This window comes from Microcebus murinus, chromosome 16 (genome assembly GCF_040939455.1).
Source record: "Microcebus murinus isolate Inina chromosome 16, M.murinus_Inina_mat1.0, whole genome shotgun sequence".
Lineage (NCBI taxonomy): Eukaryota > Metazoa > Chordata > Mammalia > Primates > Cheirogaleidae > Microcebus > Microcebus murinus.
The window spans coordinates 14,374,061-14,392,875 of NC_134119.1; the positions used below are offsets into that span (position 1 = coordinate 14,374,061).

Sequence of the window (18,815 nt, forward strand, 5' to 3'; positions counted from 1 at the left end):
TCCAGTAGACCCAATAGCTGGACCAACCCCCCACATGCCTAGGCTTCAGGACAGCCCCAGTGGCTCCCGGCACCAGGCCAGTGCCCATGATCCAAGGCTCTGTACCAGCTTCAGCACCAGGCTGCCCCCAGACTCCAGGTCAATCCCCATGGCTCTAAGTTCCAGTGGACCCAGAATCTAGGCCTGATCCAGTAGACCCAGGGTACAGGCCCACCCCAGTATACCCAAGTGCTAGGCCAGATCCCATAGACAGAAGCTCCTAGAATACCCCTTCAGACTCAGGCTCCAAGATAGCCTCAGTAGACACAGGCTCCAGACCCATCCCACAGTCTCAGGTGTCAGCCCCCAACCAGAATTTGGCCACTCTTGGCAGACTCAGACTCAAGACCCACCCAAGAACCAGGTTGGCTCCTGTGGACTCAGGCATCAGGCCGGCTTCCATGGATATGGGCTCTAGTCCTGCCCTTATGAACCTAGGCTCCAGGCCCAATCCTATAGACCAAATCAGCAGGTCTATGCCAGTGGATTGAGACTTTGAGCCCAATCCTGGGGATCCAAACACTAGGCCCAGCTACCTGCTAACCTAGGTATCAGGCCAGCCTGTGTAAGGATTCTAGCAGCAAGCTCATCCTTGGACTGTGCCAGATAGCCTGTTCATAATCTCTGGACAAGCTGACTGATGAAAGGCTTTTCTAGATAAAACCAGTCTGCAAAGACTGGAATAAGTCCCTACTTCTTCAAATGCACAGAGATCAACATAAGGCAAACAAACAAACAAACACAAACAAGAAAAATGAAAGTGACATAACACTACCAAGAAAACCAAATAATCTCCCAGTAGCTGACACCAAAGAAATGGAAGCATATGAACTGCCTCATGAAGAATTCAAAGTAATTGTTTAAAGGAAGCTCAGTGAACTTCAGGAAATAGAGAGAAGTGAGCAAAGGGAAAGTCCAGAGGAAACATCCTCTTCTAGCCACATCATATCCTCTCACTCTTGTGGCCTTGGATGTGTCACCTGACATCCCTGGGACTCACTATCCTCATTGTAAAGACATAGCAATCTGAACCTCACAAAGAGATTGGGAGCAGGGGGTGGGGGTGCACCAAGGCTAAGGAGAGGAGAGCAGTCTCTGGGGGCCTCCCACTCTGTGCCCCAGGTTCTGACCTCCACCTAGCTCACGCTTAACAGGTGCTTCTGACTCCAGGGTGAGGAGTGTTCTCCTTAGCACTGGGAAATGCTGCACATGAGCAGTTTCTCCCCCTGGGAGTACTGGTTCAGTGAGCAGAGCAGCAGGGGGGCTGTGCCTCCTGGAGGTTGCAGGGGTGTGCAGGCCAAGGAGAGAGAGAGCAGAGAAGTATAGCCAGGGAGAGAAATGAGAGACCGGAGCCCAAGAAGGGCAGGGCATCTGTGGGGGCTGCACTGGGTTCTCAATGATCACAAGCACTGGGAATAAAAAAGCCAGAGTCCCTGGGCATTTGTTCTGGTTTATTTGACAGGAACAAGGAGTTCAAACAGTGGGGAGGACAGCAGTCCTTGTGCCTGTGATGTGAGGTCTTCCTGCTTCAGACATGGGCATAGTCCCTGAATACAAGGGTGTGGGGAGCAGGATGCAGAGCCCAGCCCATCCCTCACTCACAGGGTGCTTAGGCAAACATTGCCGCAGAAGGTTGAACAGCATACATTATTTGCTTGACAGTCTCTGTGAGATTCACAGAGGTGTTTGCACAGATAAAATGCAGGACGTTTCTTACAGACTTTGATTTCTGGGAAAAGCTCCATTTCTGAAAATGAGTGGAAGAGTGGTGAATGAAAGCAGGTGCCCAGAAAGGACCCTTCTCAAGCTTAAAGCTCTTCCAGGACCCCAGGACCAAGGTCCCATTCATGACACTCCTGGACTTTTCAGAGAACAACCTCCTCCTGCCCATCTCCAAATCCTAGTGATTGGTAGGATCTTAAATCCTCTCTCCCCACCTTCCCCTTACCCCTCAAAGACCTCAATGCCTGGACTTTGTAATCTCCTTCATACACCTGCCTCCAGGACACTATCTCTCCTATTAGCCCTGGCCTGGCTGAAGTCACCCCCATAGAATCTATACTTTGAACCTGGGAGCTCAAAGAAACTCTTTGATCTCTTTGATCTTCCAACCCTCCCTCACTCTCAGAATCTGCAGGGTCCAGAGAGGAAGGTGAACTTGCCTCTTGTCCCTGTCTCCTGTCCTCACTGTCACTGTGTCCAGGACCCTGCCCCTTCACTAGTTCCCCTCCCACCACCACCCTCCTGGGCCTTCCAATGATAAGGTTAACTTTCCCTGTACACCCCAAATTTCGCCTGCTCTGTGTCTTTCTTTCTACACCTGTGCCCATCTCTACACCTACACATACCCCGTAACCATCCCCAGATGTTTACTCCCCACAAATGCACGTGCATTAAGTAATAATTGTCTTGTTTTCTCATCATATTCTCATCCCTGATGCACCTTTCACTCTAGTATGGACCATGGGTCTCTGGTCTTTTGGAATGGACAAGAAAAGATGCAGGTTTCCCCTTCCCTCCCATTACTATTCCCAGAGCTGGGTAGAGGGCTGGAGGACTGTGGTTTGGGGTGGCCCGGAGTCTGCACAGCGCTGTGGTCAGAGCTGGATGTGCAGAGAGGTACCAACTGCCAGGCCCTCCTCAGAGTGGCCAGAGCCCCTCATTGCTCCCTCCCCAGATCCCCCCACCCCCTGCCAGCCCGTCACCTACTGGATGTAGTCTGCATCCTCTTCCGGCTGTGGCTCCTGTGGCCTGCCTGGGCCTGCAGCAGCAGCGCACACAGAAGCAGGACGGGCAGCAGAGCCTGGGGCGGCATGACTCTGACCACAGCGTCAGCCCTGCGTCTGGCCAGGATGCCAGGAGAGGGAAGGAAAGAAAGAAGGGATGATCCTCAGCCCCTCGCTGCCTCCCCTGGGCAAGCGGGGCAGTGCCAGGCAGTCCTTGCTTCCTCCCTTTCATGTGTCCCTTAGCCTGTCCTCCTCCGTGTGGGATGGGGCTTCTGCAGGAATGACGCCTCCTCTCACGCAACCAACCCTCTCTCCTTGCTGACAGCAGTTTTCTTCTCTGAAAGACGTCATTTATTTCTTCTTTTTGGTTACACAATATTTTACAGAAAAGAGAAAATATGAATTTTTAAATCTATCCTCTGCCACCCTCATTTAATTATGCAAATATTTCACAAAATGTGGTTTTCCATAATTATACAGCTCTCACTTAAATGCCAATAGTCAAGTATTTGTGTTGAACCAGTTACTGATATGCTAGACAATGTCACATTGAGCAGTTTTGATCATAATCCCTTGACTACTTTAGACTAAAGTAACAGACGCAGAATTCCTGAGTACAAGAGTAAATGTGTATTTCATATATAAATATATCAGTACGCACATGTATATACATATACAAATACATATACATATATATGTACATAACAGATGTATATGGGGGGAGAGACAGAGAGAGAGACTGACTAGTGGGGGGCGTGCAAAGAAGGTGTTAAGGGGGCAACCAGTAAATGTCTTAGGGACGGGGGAGGTGGGCTGTCCAGGAGGAGGTGGTCACTGACCTGGAAAATTGTGGGGGAAATGGGATCTCTGAAGTAGAGATGTTTATCTTCCCCTAACAGGAGAAAGAGGGGACAACTTGGGGGCAATGGATTCTCAATAGGCACAGAAGCTGGGAAGAAGGTGGTGGGAAAGATTTGATACTCTGAGGTAGTAATGCAGATTTAGGGGGTACAAATTTTTTTTTGTTGTTACATGGATGAATTGCATAGTGGTGAAGTCAGGCCTTTTGGTGTACTCATCACCTGAATAGTGTACATTGTACCCGATGGGTCATTTTTCATCCCTCACCTCCCACCCTGTCTCCTTCTCAGTCTCGAGTGTCCATTATGCCTCTGTGTGTGCCCATACATACCCATCACTTTGTTCCCACTTGTAAGCGAGAACATGTGGTATTTGTTTTTCCATTCCTGAGATACTTCACTTAGGATAATGGTCTCCATTTCTATCCAAGCTGCTGCAAAATACAGTATTTCATTCTTTTTTATGGCTGGGTAGTACTCCATGGTATGTATATGTATGTATGCTTACATATATATGCCCGTGTGTGCACACCACATTTTCTTTATCCACTTATCAGTTGATGGGCACTTAGGTTGATTCCATGTCTTTGCAATTGTGTATTGTACTGCGATAAACATATGTGTGCAGGTGTCTTTTTTAGATAATTTGCTCTAGAGTCCTGTTTAAGTCTAGTGTTTCTTTGTTGACTTTTTGCCTCAATGATCTGTCTAGTTCTGCCAGTGGAGTGTTGAATTCTCCCATTATTATTGTGTTACTGCTGAAATGTAACATTTATATGCACCAGGAAACCAGAAAATTCTTGTGACTTGTTTTATTGTGATATTTGTTTTATTGTAGTGGTCTGGAACCAAACCTGCAGTATCTTTGAGGTATGCCTGTATCCTAGGGAGAATTGCTCACATACAGACATCTCATGTCCCTAGAAAATATTCCTGCAGACAAGGTTTTAGAAAAGGAAATCTGTTCCTTGGAAGCCCCTGCCTCTTGCCTGCTTGACTCTTTTCTAGTGAGCTCCAAAGCATGTATATGTGTGCCCAATACAGTGCCCCTCTCTGGCATTGGTGAACAAGTCAACCCCAACCAACAAGCCCGTGCCAAGATCTTGGTGCTAGATTTGATTGCTTTACTGCCTTCATTTGCTAGGTTGTCATCTACCATTTCTAAAATTCTTTCTATTCAGTCTCCTTTTATCTACATAAAAGTCAGAGTGCATTTGGTAGGAAAAGATGTTATGCTTTGATTGGCAAAGGAGAATCAATACTGAGAGAGATGGAATACTAAATAAGACACTCAAAAAATTCAAAGATAGATGTAGACTCTGTCCTTAACGCCCTACCTATGGATGGACACAGCTAGATTCTGGGGACAAGTAACTTGGTTCTGCTCAGGGTGGCCAGAGCTGCAACCGAGGTACACAATGTTCTTCCCAGCTTATTAGAAGATCCCACTTGCCGCTAAGAAGATCTAGTACTTCTGGATGGGTATCAAAGGAAAGAGCTTGTGATGCGACTGACATGTAGTTCCTGGGTAGTACTCAACAATCTATCACAACCCAAATCTCCATTCAGTTCTTGGCTGTGGGACATTGAGTGCATTGAGTGTTTTTTTTTTTTTTTTTTTTTTCCGCTCTTCTTCCCCCTGTTCTAGCTCCCACCCCCACCCCATAATAAGAGGTCAGATAGAAGAGCTGTCGAGCTGTCAGACAATTACCACAGACATTTATCTCAGACAGTTTCAGAGGTAGGTGGTGGGAAGGGTCTTGAGCTTTTATTTGTGGCTTGCTTGGATGAGTTCCCAGCTCAGATGATGTCAACACCATTCCTATGAGGTGGGGATTATTGTCTCTTTCATTTAAATAAGCAAATTGAGGCCAGGCATGGTGGTTCATGCCTATAATCGTAGCACTCTGGGAGGCTGAGGTGGGCGGATAGCTCAAGGTCAGGAGTTCGAAACCAGCCTGAGTAAGAGTGAGACCCTGTCTCTACTAAAAATTGAAAGAAATTAATTGTCCAACTAAATATATGTAGAAAAAATTAGCTGGGCATGGTGGTGCATGCCTGTAGTCCCAGCTACTTGGGAGGCTGAGGCAGGAGGATTGCTTGAGCCCAGGAGTTTGAGGTTGCTGTGAGCTAGGCTGACTCCACGGCACTCTAGCCCGGGCAACAGAGTGAGACTCTCTCTCAAAAAAAAAAAAAAAAAAATCGAGAGAGAGGTGACATGACCTGTCTGAGGTTCCGTAGGTAAAAAGGACAGAGATTAAACAGAATACCAGCATTCTTGCCTCTAAACCCAGTACAGTCTCTTCTTTAGCATTATGTGCATCGGGTGTCGGGCAGATGGGAGGGGGAGAAAGGGATGAATAAATTCACACCTAATGGGTACGGTGCATGATGTCTGGGGGTTGGGCACACTTGCAGCTCTGACTTGGGCAGTGCAAAGGCAATATATAACCAAAGCATTTGTACTCCCCACATAATATTCTGAAATAAAAAATAAAGGAAAAAAATTATCTGGAAAGCGCAGGGTCTCAAATTTTGGAGGTGTGGGGGGCTCAGTAGTTCTGAGTCTTTCTGATGCCTGGGGGCATCAGAAATTGTCCTGCACTCTATTTCACCATCACCGAGGAAGTCACCCAGAACTCTGCATGTGAGAAGTAGCCATCCCGGGCCTGATGATGTTTCTCTTCTCTGGGATCATCTAGTACGTATGAGGCGTGCAAAGGAGGGCGTTGGGCATCCCCAGGATCCTAAGCCACTTTTTGGGGCAAGTAGGAACTCAAAAACACTAGAATAAGAATGAGGCCTTATAAACGAACAGATCTCAAAGCTCTGGAAAACTTGGGTCTAGGGTGATACTTTTTAATACAGAGAAACCGCCTCATCGAGCCCATTGCTTTGGATTTATTGTGTTCCTGTCACAGCATGCCTGCCTTCCTCCTTCTTTATTCAAAAGGCAGGTACCGAGAATCCAGAGGCCCCCTCTCACCCTCACATTCCACCTGTAAGTGGACAACAGAGCGTCTGCTTTGCACACCTGTTTTGCCATGTGCTGGTGTAGTCACGTGATCAGGAGAACGCTCTGAGCTTCAGGCTCAAGTCTGCCTCAGCGTGGCTCAAGGAAGGAAAATTGGCTAGTTAAGATGTTGGGACTTCACTAGGTACAGTGGCTCATGGCTGTAATCCAAGTACTTTGGGAGGTTGAGGCAGGAGGATTGCTTGAGCAAGGAGTTTGAGACCAGCCTGGGTAACGCAGCAAGACCTCATTTCATATATATATATATATATATATATATATATATATATATATACTAACTGAGTATGGTGGCATGTACCTGTAGTCCTAGCTACTCAGGAGGCTGAAGGAATAGGATTGCTTGAATCCCGGAGTTTGAGGCTATAGTGTGCTATGATTGTGCCAGCCTGAGCAACAGAGACTCTGTCTCTAAAAAAAAAAAAACAAATAAAGATATAGGCATCTAAGAGTGGAAGCCCCCAAACATCTGGTCTTTCATAATTTAAAAGGACTTCTCTTCTCCTTTGCTTTCTCTCCCTAATCTCCTGCTCTTGCATCTAATGATTCACGTGCCTAAAACTTGTATTTTTCCCACTTCCCAATTTTATATATGCCAAGAGGAGAATGAGTTTTCAAAAGCCCCTTTGAGAAATTCTGTTCCTGATTTCTAGTATAACACTTGCTTTTGAGCAGGTGGATTCGTCTGGAGCGGCATTGTTTCATGACTTTCTACGTCTCAGCTGTCAAATATGACAGCCACTAGCCGCATGTGGCCATGGAATACTTAAAACGACTAGAAACTGAATTTTAATTTAATTGAATGCATTTAAATAGTTACACGTGGCAAGTGGGCACCATATTGGAACCTCTTTTGCTTGGTTGAAAACTTCTGAACATATATAAAGACTTTCAAGGAGAGGGACAATCTCTATTACTACGCAATTCACAACAGAATTTTACCCCTTTCTTTGACTCTTATTTTCTTTCCTATTTGGTTCCAGGAAGGTAAAGCACCAAATAGAGAAAGAAGGGAGCAGATGGAAGAGGGCTGGGAATTTTGAATGGTAATTAAGGCTTCTCAGCCGGGCGTGGTGGTTCACACCTGTAATCTTAACATTCTGGGAGGCCGAGGCGGGAGGATCGTTTGAGCTCAGGAGTTCAAAACCAGCCTGAGCAAGAGTGAGACTCCATCTCTACTAAAAATAGAAAGAAATTAGCTGGACAACTGAAAATATATAGAAAAAATTAGCCGGGCATGGTGGTGCATGCCTGTAGCCCCAGCTACTCTGGAGGCTGAGGCAGGAGGACCACTTGAGCCCAGGAGTTTGAGGTTGCAGTGAGCTATGATGACGCCACAGCACTTTAGCCAGGGGGACAGAGTGAGACCCTGTCTCAAAAAAAAAAAAAGACAAGAAAAGAAAAATGAAAACCCAAAAAATGAAACAGCTAACAGTGTGATGACAGAAATTGTCTTTGTATTGCCTAGGGTAGAATAGGAGGTGGGGAACATGCATCTTATGTCCAGTAGGTGGAAATGTAACCCAACCCTTAGTGAGAAAACAGTGACAGCAACTATCCAAAGCCTGAAAAAGACAATGTCTTTTGCCTAGAATTCTTTCTTCATTAACTCATGCTACAAAAAGAATAATACAGGTGCAAAAGCTTTGCCTATAAGGATGTTCATTCATCAGGACATTTATATAACAAGAAGAAATTGGAAATATTTGGGCCTTCATGAGGTGGGGAACAATCATAGTATTTATAATTGAATTGTGGGTATGACTTATATAATGCATTCATATCTTTTTTTTTTTGGTCTCCATCTGTATACTTTGTTCTGAATGGTTCATGTATTTCCTTGTTTCTTCAGGAAAATTTATATAGGTCCCCACAAATTTTATGTGACTCTTCCGGTTGCAAAGCATCTTCTCAACTTAACTAAAATGTTCAGGCCCGTGCAATTAGCCACAGCTCCACAATTTGCTCAGAATAACGGACGCTCCTCTCCCTTAGAAGCTCCAGTTACGGAACAGGGATGTGTTCAATCCGTCTCTGTCTCTTTCTGGTTCCTTGTCATTGTCTTCCTCCACCCCACCTCGCTAAAAAAACGTTTTTGCCTCCTAGGTAGCAGAGGGAGGAAGGAGCAGTAAGAGGGAGTAGGAAAGTTCTTAGACAAGAGATACTGTCATCAGCTGGCTTTGCGCTTCTGGTCCTGACTCTTTCCTGGGAGATTTTAAGGGTTCACTGGAGACATAAAACGTGTTCCCACCATTTATAGTTTGGATACTTCCCAAACTGCAGCCCTCTTCTCTGCTACTACAGGCCACGTTAACCACATCCTCATCCTTTAGGGGCTTTAATCAAGACTCGAACACAAGTCTACTGCGTCCCTGTAAACCTCTGGGAACACGCACTAAGCTCTATTGAGTAGTATTCATTAAGTCTTTTCTTTCGAGTTGGCTCAGAAGGCAACATCTCCACTTCCCCGAGCAAAGCTTTTTACCAACAAAATCTTCAAAATCCTCTATACGATTCCTTCAACTCTGGACCACTTACGTGAATGAAAGCTTTGAGTCCTTTAACAGCTCTTAGCCATCATTTTTTCTCAAGTCTCTGTCTCGCAACTCCCTCTTGGTTTGAGTTAGTGCCTTTTGTCCTAGGCTCTTCACTAAAACTTCCTTATAGCATCCTGTTACGTATGTTTTTGAAAAAAAGTCAAGACACTTAATGCATCTGATTTCATGAAAATAATGATTACAACGTGAAAGTACATACTGTGTTTCCCCGAAAATAAGACAGGATCTTATATTTATTTTTCCTCAAGAAGACACCCTAGGGCTTATTTTCAGGGGATGTGTTACTTTTTCTTTAAGTACAGTACAACAATCTACATTTATTCAAATATAGTTAAGTCATCTTCTGGAACATCATCACAACTCTCCAAACTCCGAATTCTATCCTGAATTTCTTGTGACTCTATTTCTTTTAGAACCATTGGCCCCAATCTCTCATGTCGAGTAATAGAGCTCTCTTGGGGCAGATGAGAAGGGCTGCTCGTTTTCTTTAACGCTTCGCAAAGAAATGCATGGGTTGTGCAGACACGCTGCGTAGCCACGCCCATCACTAGGTCTTATTTTTGGGGTTGGGTTTATAGTGCACAAATGCTTAGAAATCCTGCTAGGGCTTAGTTTATGGGTAGGTCTTATTTTCAGGGAAACATGGTACATATACCGATTATCTCTAGGTGGTAGAATTACTGGATTACAATAACACCATTCTCTTTACTGTAAGTTAAAACACGCAGCCAGTGTATTTTCCCAGGGGACTCTCTTTCCTTATGTTGCAACAAAACTCACAAATAACAAAGACAAACAATATAGAGAACTCGCAACACGAAATGCCAAGGCCTAGCAAACAAATGGGAACCCGTGGGGGACAAACACCACCCCAAATGGCACCTCAAAAGGTGCCCCAAGTTCTCTGCCACAGGGCTGGGAGGTTCCCAAATGGGAATCAAAAGGGTCGTTTTCTAAATGTTTCCTGTCTTGTTAGGCTGCCTCTTTCCCGGTCCTTCAGCAAGAGTGAGCAGGCTGCTTTTAAAATTTATTTTTGAGGCTTTCAATATTTCTGCCCTCTGTTTTTCTGGGTTTCCAGCTTCTCTAGCACCCAGCCTTGAATATATGAGGCAAAAACAAAACCCAAGGATCGCACTGCTGTGTTGTTTTCCAGGTCCCGAGGTCTGCCTGGTCCTTTTCTGTGCTTGCTTTGTATTTAACGTCCATGGTGTTTAGTGGTTCTTAGTGAGAGAAATAGAGAAAAGTACATCTACTCCCATTTTTCTCAGAAGTAGACATCTCTGTTCTCTGTATAAGGTTTTTAAAATAAATAACTTAGAAGAAAAATTAGGAGAATAATTTAATAATCTTAGCGCTGGAGAGAACTTCTTAAGCAGGAAACATAAAAGCCATAAAAACAAACTAATGGACATTATTGATTATATGACTCTTTAGAATTTTATAAAAGAAAAAAACATAATAAATAAAGATCAAGATAGAGGCTGAAGAAAATATTTGCAGTACATATGACAAGTCAAAAGTCATTTTCTCTAATACACAAATTGAAGAGAAAATGACAATCATCTCAAAAGAAAAAGAATTGCACAAGCAATTCACAGACGAGCAAATTCAAATGGCTGAAAGCGAAAAGCACTTGAAGATTGCTGAGAGTAGAGTTTTAAATGTTCTCATCACAAGAAAAGATAAATGTCAATAAACGCTCTGCATCCACTCATTCCAACACTGGGGAAATCGAGCACCAAGGCTGAGCTCTATCACAGAATATCAGGCATCTATTTAAGATAATTTGTTGATCTATGTTTTTATATGGATGGACCACCATCAAGTAGAGTTAAATGAAAAGAAGCAAGTGCAGTAGTAGTGGAATGTATACATCAGGATTCCATTTTATGTTTTTAAAGTATCAAAACCCCATGTACATACATGACTGCATATGTTCGAACACAGAGAAAGGTGGAAGAAAAATGAACTCAGAAAGAAGTCTAAGGTGTAAGAAAACGTAGAAAGTAAAGAAAATGGGAAATATGGACAAATCAAAACTGATAGTTAATGTATTAACAGTGATAAATATTTTATCTGTGGTGTTTAAGAAAAGACAAGCTATAACCAGAATTGATAGCATTTTAAAGTATTCTAAAATTTGTATTGTTCAGAAAAAAAGGTAAAGATGTTGACTACCTTAGATCTTGTTAATTTAAATAATTACGTTAAATGTATATAATTTAAATTCCAGAATAACCACTAAAAGAACAGGAATGCATGATCAAACTTCCAAACTATTATAGTGGAGAGAATTAGAAAAATGGGAGTGAGAGGAAAGTCCATCAAAAGAAGAGAGAACATTGAGGGGAAGAAATGTAGAAAAAGGATTCCTGATTCCGCCTCTGCGGTAGGAAAGGCACACAATAAAGACAAGCATTCGAAATGTAAAATGCACGCCAATAAAGGTTTTAGAAGATCACTTTTAATCCTAGGATATGTTTACAATGCATTGTAACTGATGAAAGGCTAGGATTCAGTAGAAATCGGTAAGAAAAAGTCAGACAACCCTAGAGAACAATGAACAAAAGACTTGAACAGTTAATGAAAAGAGAGTATGTACAAGGAATTCATAAAGATATGAAAAGGTGCTCGACCTCATTAATATTCAAGACATTCAAATTAAGCCCACAATGATGTACTTCGGCACTCCCATTAGGGGGTCAAAGCAAAACGATCCTGACAATACTATGTACGGCATAGACGTGGAACAATAGGAATTCTCGACTACCAATGGTAAGATTGCGAATTGGTAGAAATTCTTTGGGAAATAGTTTGGCATCAGCTGGAGAAGTTGAAGATACACATCCCCTGTGACCCAGCTCGGTGCATAACCTACAAGAATACCTCCCCATGTGCTCCAGCAAACATGTACAAAGCATTCATGGCAGCTTTCTTCTTAGTAGCTGCTAACTGTAAACAACCCAGACGGTATCATAAAGATACTGTGTATTTTCCCACAATAGATGATACAGAAATGAAAATGAATAAAATACAGCTCCACACAACAATGTGGATGGAACTCAAGAATATAATGTTGAGCACAAAAAAGCCAGGCACAAAAATACACCCCACATGACTCCATGTAGATAGAACAGAAGCAGACACAAGCAAAAATATATTTTGGGGAATACACACGTAGATTTTGAAAATATGAAAGACAGCAAGGAAGTTATTAGCATTAGCCACCTTCATGAGAGCAGGAAGAGGCTGTGATTGGGAAAGAACAAGCAGGAGCAGGAAGTGTTGGGAATCTTTCCCCTGATCTCAGTATAGTGTAATGAGTGATCACTTCATAATAGTTTGTCAAATTGAACATTAATGTTTAATACATACTTTTATTTTTATATATTTTTTGCACAATGTATATTTTTACAGAAGGGAAAAGTAGCTCTTCCTGTTTTTCTCTCCTTTCTTTACTTTCTCCTAAAGCCATCAGGTAGGGCAGAGCAAGGTAGGCGTTTGCCCCAAGGGGAAGGGAGCCACGGTGGCTCTGTGTGGGTGTCCGAGCTGGGACAGGTCAGCAGGGCATCTCTGTAGGAGGCACAGGTGGGTGACAATGGCCAGGGAAGGGGTTGGGAGCAGCGTGGCCTGGAGAGGCAGCCTGAGCAGGGCGAGAAGGAATTCCCCTGGGGCCGGGGACAGCTGGCACAGAAGGAGAACCGAGTGGGGTGAGGAGGGCGTCCATGCGGGGAAGCAACTGGGTGAGGGGCCTCAGGGCTGGAGCGGAGTGAGGAAGCTGTGTTCCCATACAGAGGAGGCCCGGGGTGGATTCCAGAACTGAGGGAGGGTGAGGAGGGTGTCCACGGGGATGGGGAGACAAGACCCAATACAAGGTAACAAAACCTGAGCAGGGCGAGAAGGGTGCCCACGCATGGGGAAGCCAGACTTGGAGCGTCAGGGCCCAGGGAGATGGAGGACATCTAGAAGCCAGGGTGGTCTCCTATGGGGAGTTGGGACCAAGCACAATGAGAAGGGGTTCCCCAGAACTGGGCCGTGTGTTGTGCGGAATCAGAGCCTAAGCAGGGTGAAGAGGGCATCGACGCATAGGAGGAAACTGACGTGTCTGTTGGAGCCCAAGTGGGGTGAGACGGGCATCTATAGGGTGAGTGGCCCAGTATGGACTGTCAGGGCCTGAGCAGGGCACTGTTTGGTATTTTCTCAAAAGAACAAATGAATACACACACACATACACACACACACACACACACACATGTTTAAACATATATACATATCTGTATATATACTTCTTAAAATATCATTTTAAAACATTTAAAAAGTTAAAATGGAACTAATAGTAATAGGTTATATTATTAGGTTGTATTATTATTCACAATTATTCACTCCATCCTTCCTTTAAGAGGATTACATCCCTGCCGGTTGCCTGGCGATGTCCAGACCCTCCCGTGAAGGAACACACAGCCCTGCCTCGTTGACTTTGGGTTTGACCGCGAGCTGTGCTTTGCCCATTGGAACATGAGCAGACGTTACACACGCATTGTGAGCTTTGCACTGTGGCTTTCCACAGGCTCCTTTGTTTAACCCCTCTGCCACGAGAAGGAGCCTGGTCTATGCAGAGACTGCTTCTCCACCCTAGGTCCCACAGCCTGGAGTGAGCGCCCGCCCGGAGCATAGCAGCAGACAACTCACAACCTAGATGCATCTTGAACAAGAAAACACTTTTGTTGTGGCAAGCCACAGAGTACTTGTACCCCAACAAAAGCAAACCTAAGCTATAGTTGATTATCATCACTTATGGTAGTTATTTTCTATGAAGTCACTCAAACACAGAATTAGAAGACACTGAACTGTTGCTCTTTGGGAAACACAAGGTTAGTCTTCTGTGAGCCTCTGGCCACAATGTTTTCATCATCTGATTAATACATCACCTTGTGTGCCTCTGTTTAAAAACACCTTATACGATATATACTGCTGTTTCACTACCATTGACTCCTGACCACCAGCCCCGGAGCTCATGCCTGGATGGAGCTGATCGAACACACGCATTTTCTTCGCAAGGTGCATCACAGCCTCTCGCTCTCAGGAACACTAGACAGCGCTGCAGCACAGCTCTCGGGCCATATCACACAGCAATCACCATCAAAAAGCACAAAAGGGTGAAAGGTGGCACTAAACAGACTGCAAAAAGGACACTTGTTTACTGCATGAGCTGAGACCAGGAGGCAGAGCATCACCTTGCTTGGTTCCAGCTGGGAATGTGCATGTTGGGTGACTCCCACTTTTTTGCCACTCTTCACATGTCCCTGAACAACTGCAAAGCATCACGATTATTGATTCTATGGTGACAAATAATGTTAGCAAGGAGGCACAGTCACAAGTCCAGGACCTGGTAACAGTGGAAACATAGTACAGCAAACTCATGAGATTGTAGAAATGAATCCAAATATGTCATTAGTGCCCATAAATGTCAGTTAAATAGGTAAAGACTGCTGGACTGGACTTTTACCTTGTAGATTTATGCTATTTGAAAAATAAACATAAAACATAGCACATGGAATGGTTGAAAGGAAAGTGATAGAAAAGAGACCAGGCAAACGCAAACAAAAAAGAGAAGGTTGAGTTAGGTTAATATCAGGTACTAGAAAGCTCTAAGATACAGATTCATTTTAGGGATAAAGAAGGGGTCACTAGATAATAGTAAAATATCCAATTCACCAGGAATGCATTTGTATTTACCTAATTCAATAGAATCAGGACATATAAAGCAGACATGGATGTGATTACAAGCATAACTTGAGAAATCTGTGGCCATGTTAACAGCCCCTGACTCACTTTTCTCTATTATTGATAGGTCAAAAGGACAAAGAATTAGAAAGATCTAAAATTTTTGAACACCACCCTATGGTGTACTCAGAAGAGTACTATTCTTCCTAGTATCAGAATGTAGATAGCTGAGCAGGAGTTATGCAGAAGATAATGTTTTTGGAGGAGTCTTACTTACTTACTCTGCCTGAACTTAGGGCAAGGAGTGTTAAAGAGATGCATGGAGCTAGTTGTCCTCCTCAAGATCTGCCCAGTGACTGAAGCTAAGGCACATTTCCGGTTGAGCAGCCATGCATGAGAACACGCCGTGCCTTTGAGATGAGAGAGGTATGAGCAAGGAGCTCTGAGCCATGAAACAGGGCCAGGGGCTGGGTGAGCTCCCAGTGTGGGGGAACCCTAGGGTGTTGTGGGATGCAGTACAGTCATAGTGGTGCCTTATGTGTAGTTTTCAAAAGTTGTAACCTGAAAGCTCACACTGTTCCCCCCAGCTCCTGGCCATCTGTAGACCTTCCAATTGCAAAATGTTGCTCAGATTACTGCAAAGAACAACCTCTGCCATTTGGGGAAGCTGGGCAAAAAGGTAGGCCTCGGGAAGTATGGACATTTTAACAATATTAACTCTTCCAACTACAAACATGAGATGTCTTTCCATTTATTTGTATCTTGTTCAGTTTCTTTCATTAATGCTTTGTGGTTTTCAGTGTACACATCTTTCACTTCCTTGTTTCAATTTACCCTTGAGTATTTTTGGTAAATGGGATTTTTAAAATTTATTTTTCACATAGTTTGTTGTTAGTGTACAGCAATGCTACTGCTGTTGTATGTTGGCTTTGTATCCTGCAACTTGACTGAATTCCTTTATCAGTTCTAACAGTGTTTTGGGTGGAGGCTGTAGGAACATGTCATCAGCAAACAGAGGCAATTCCATGTCTTCTACTCCTATTTGGATGACTCTTATTTATTTGTCTTGCTAATCACTCTGGCTGGACTTCGGATACTATGTTGACTGAAGGTGGCTACAATGGGCGTTCTCGTCTTGTTCCTGATCATAAAGAAAGGCTTTCCACTCTTCACTGTTGAGTATGATAGCTGTGGGCTTCTCATATATGGCCTTTATTGTGTTGAGGCACATTCCTTCTCTATCTAATTTATTGAGAATTTTTATTATAAAAAGATGTTAAAATTCATCAAGTGCATTTTCTGCATCTATTGAGATAATCCTATGAATTATGTGCTTTCTGTTAATATGGTATATCACATTTCTTGATAGTTTGTGAAATGTTTGGGGGAATTCAGCTGTGAATACATCAGATCCTGGGATTTTCTTTGATGAGAGACTTTCAATTACTGATTGAATTTCCTTATTATTGATCTATCCAGCTTTTCTATTTCTTCATGATTCAATTTTGGTAGATTATACACCTCTAAGAATTTATCAGTTTCTTCTGGGTTATTCAATTTGTGTATAACTGTTCACAACCCCTATCAAAATTCTAATGACTTTTTTCACAGAAATTGGAGAACAATCCTAATATTTGTATGGAACCACAAAAGACTCTGACTAGCCCATGCAATCTTGAGCAAAATCAACAAAGGTGGGGGTATCACACACTTTGATTTCAAAATATATTACAAAGCTGTAGTAATCAAAGCAGCATGTGACTGGCATAAAAACAGACATATAGATCAATGGAACAGAATAGAGAGCCCAGAAATAAATCCATTCATTTATGATTCATTGACTTTCAATAAAGGTGTCAAGAACACACAGTGAGGACTGTCTCTTCAATAAATGGTGTTGGGAAAATTTGATTATCAGTGTGCAGAAAAATGAAACTGGACTCTTGTCTTACACCATATAAAAAAATAAATAAAAATGGACTAAAGATCTAACTGTAATGACTGAAACTATAAAACTAGAAGAACACATAACAGGAAAGCTCTGTGATTTTGGTCTGGGCAATGATTTTTTTGGATATGATCCTGAAACTACAACAGAAGCAAAAGTAGACAAATGAGACTGCATTAAACTAAAAAGCTTCTGCACAGTGAAGGAAACAATCAACAGAGTGAAGAGAAAACTCACAGAGTAGAAGAAAATATTTGCAAACCATACATCTGATAAGAAGTTAATATTAAAAGTATCTAAGGAATTCAAACAACTCAATAGCAACAAAACAAGCAACTCAATTTTTTAAATGGGCAACGGATTTGAATAGACATTTCTTAAAGAAGATATACAAATGGCCAATTAGTTTATGAGAAAATGCCCAATATCACTAATCATTAGAGAAATGCAAATTAAAATCACAATGAGATACCACCTGGCATCTGTTAGAATGGGTGTCACCAAAGATAAAAGATGACGAGTGTTGGCAAGGACGTGGAGAAAAGGGAACACTTGCACACTGTTGGTGGGAATATAAATTACTACAGCTATTATGGAGAACAGTATAGAGATTCCTCAACAAAATAAAAATAGAATTGCCATATAATTCACCAACCCTCCATCTGGATATATATCCAAAGAAATGAAATCAGTATGTCAAAGAGACATCTGCACTCGTGTGTCCATTGTAGCATTATTCACAATAGCCAGGATATGGAATCAACCTGAGTGTCAAACAACAAGTGGCTGGATAAAAATGTGGTGTATATTGATGATGGAATACTATTCAGCCTCTAAAAAGAAGGAAATTCTGTCATTTGCAACAACATGGGCAAACCTGAAGGCTATTATACTAAGTGAAATAAGCCAGGCACAGAAAGACAAATATCACAAGATCTCACTTTTATGTGGACTCTAAGAAAGTTGACCTTACAGAAGTAGAGAGTAGAACAGTGGGTACCAGAGGCTGGGGGTGGTGTATGGGGAAAGGGGAGATGTTGGTCCAAGGTGCCAAGTTTCAGTTAGACAGGAGAGATCAGTTTCTGAGACCTACTGCACAGCATGGTGACCATGCTGGTGACCGTGGTACACACAGCAACCTCAAACTCCTGAGCTTCAGTGGTCCTCCTGCCTCAGCCTCCTGAGTAGCGGGGACCACAGGCTCATGCCACCACACTGATTTTTGAAAATTTTATGTAGAGACGGAGTCTCACTTTGTTGCCCTGGCTCTTCTAAAATGTTTGGCCTCAAGCAATCCTCCCACCTTAGCTTCCCAAAGTGCTAGGATTAAGAGCGTGAGCCACTGTGCCCACCCCATTTTGTGAAATACATTTTTTTAAAAATGCTTTTATCTTATTGCATACTTAAATTTTTTTTTTTTTTTTTTTAAACTGGGCCGGGCGCGGTGGCTCATGCCTGTGATCCTAGCTCTCTGGGAGGCCGAGGCGGGCGGAGTGCTCGAGGTCAGGAGTTCAAAACCAGCCTGAGCAAGAGCAAGACCCCGCCTCTACTATAAATAGAAAGAAATTAATTGGCCAACTGATATATATATATAAAAAATTAGCTGGGCATGGTGGCGCATGCCTGTAGTCCCAGCTACTCGGGAGGCTGAGGCAGGAGGATCGCTTGAGCCCAGGAGTTTGAGGTTGCTGTGAGCTAGGCTGACGCCATGGCACTCACTCTAGCCTGGACAACAAAGTGAGACTCTGTCTAAAAAAAAAAACAAAAAAAAAACTGAATGCTACAGATTTAACTAATTGGGAAAGTCAGTCCTCAATCAGCCAAATCAGACTCACTTTCTTCCACAAAAGGCTGGTATCATTTTTCAATTCAAATGAAAGTTTTTAATATATACCGTGTTTCCCCGAAAATAAGACAGAGTCTTATATT

General features: G+C 43.1%; 1 protein-coding gene across 1 annotated transcript; it reads right to left on the reverse strand.

The window, feature by feature from the left end:
- Positions 1 to 1,637: 1,637 nt before the first annotated feature.
- LOC105859246 (WAP four-disulfide core domain protein 10A) lies at positions 1,638 to 2,854 on the reverse strand. The gene is made up of 2 exons (XM_012742894.2): positions 2,749 to 2,854; positions 1,638 to 1,786 (listed from the first exon to the last, which is right to left on the reverse strand). Exons 1-2 carry the CDS (start codon positions 2,852 to 2,854, stop codon positions 1,638 to 1,640), a joined length of 255 nt encoding a protein of 84 aa, XP_012598348.2.
- Between the last annotated feature and the right edge of the window lie 15,961 nt (positions 2,855 to 18,815).

Coding starts and splice junctions, on each gene's coding strand:
- LOC105859246 (XM_012742894.2), bottom strand. CDS start 2,854: ATGCCGCCCCAGGCTCTGCTGCCCGTCCTGCTTCTGTGTGCGCTGCTG. Junction 1,787..2,748: donor GAGGATGCAGACTACATCCA/GTAGGTGACGGG, acceptor ACTCATTTTCAG/AAATGGAGCTTTTCCCAGAA.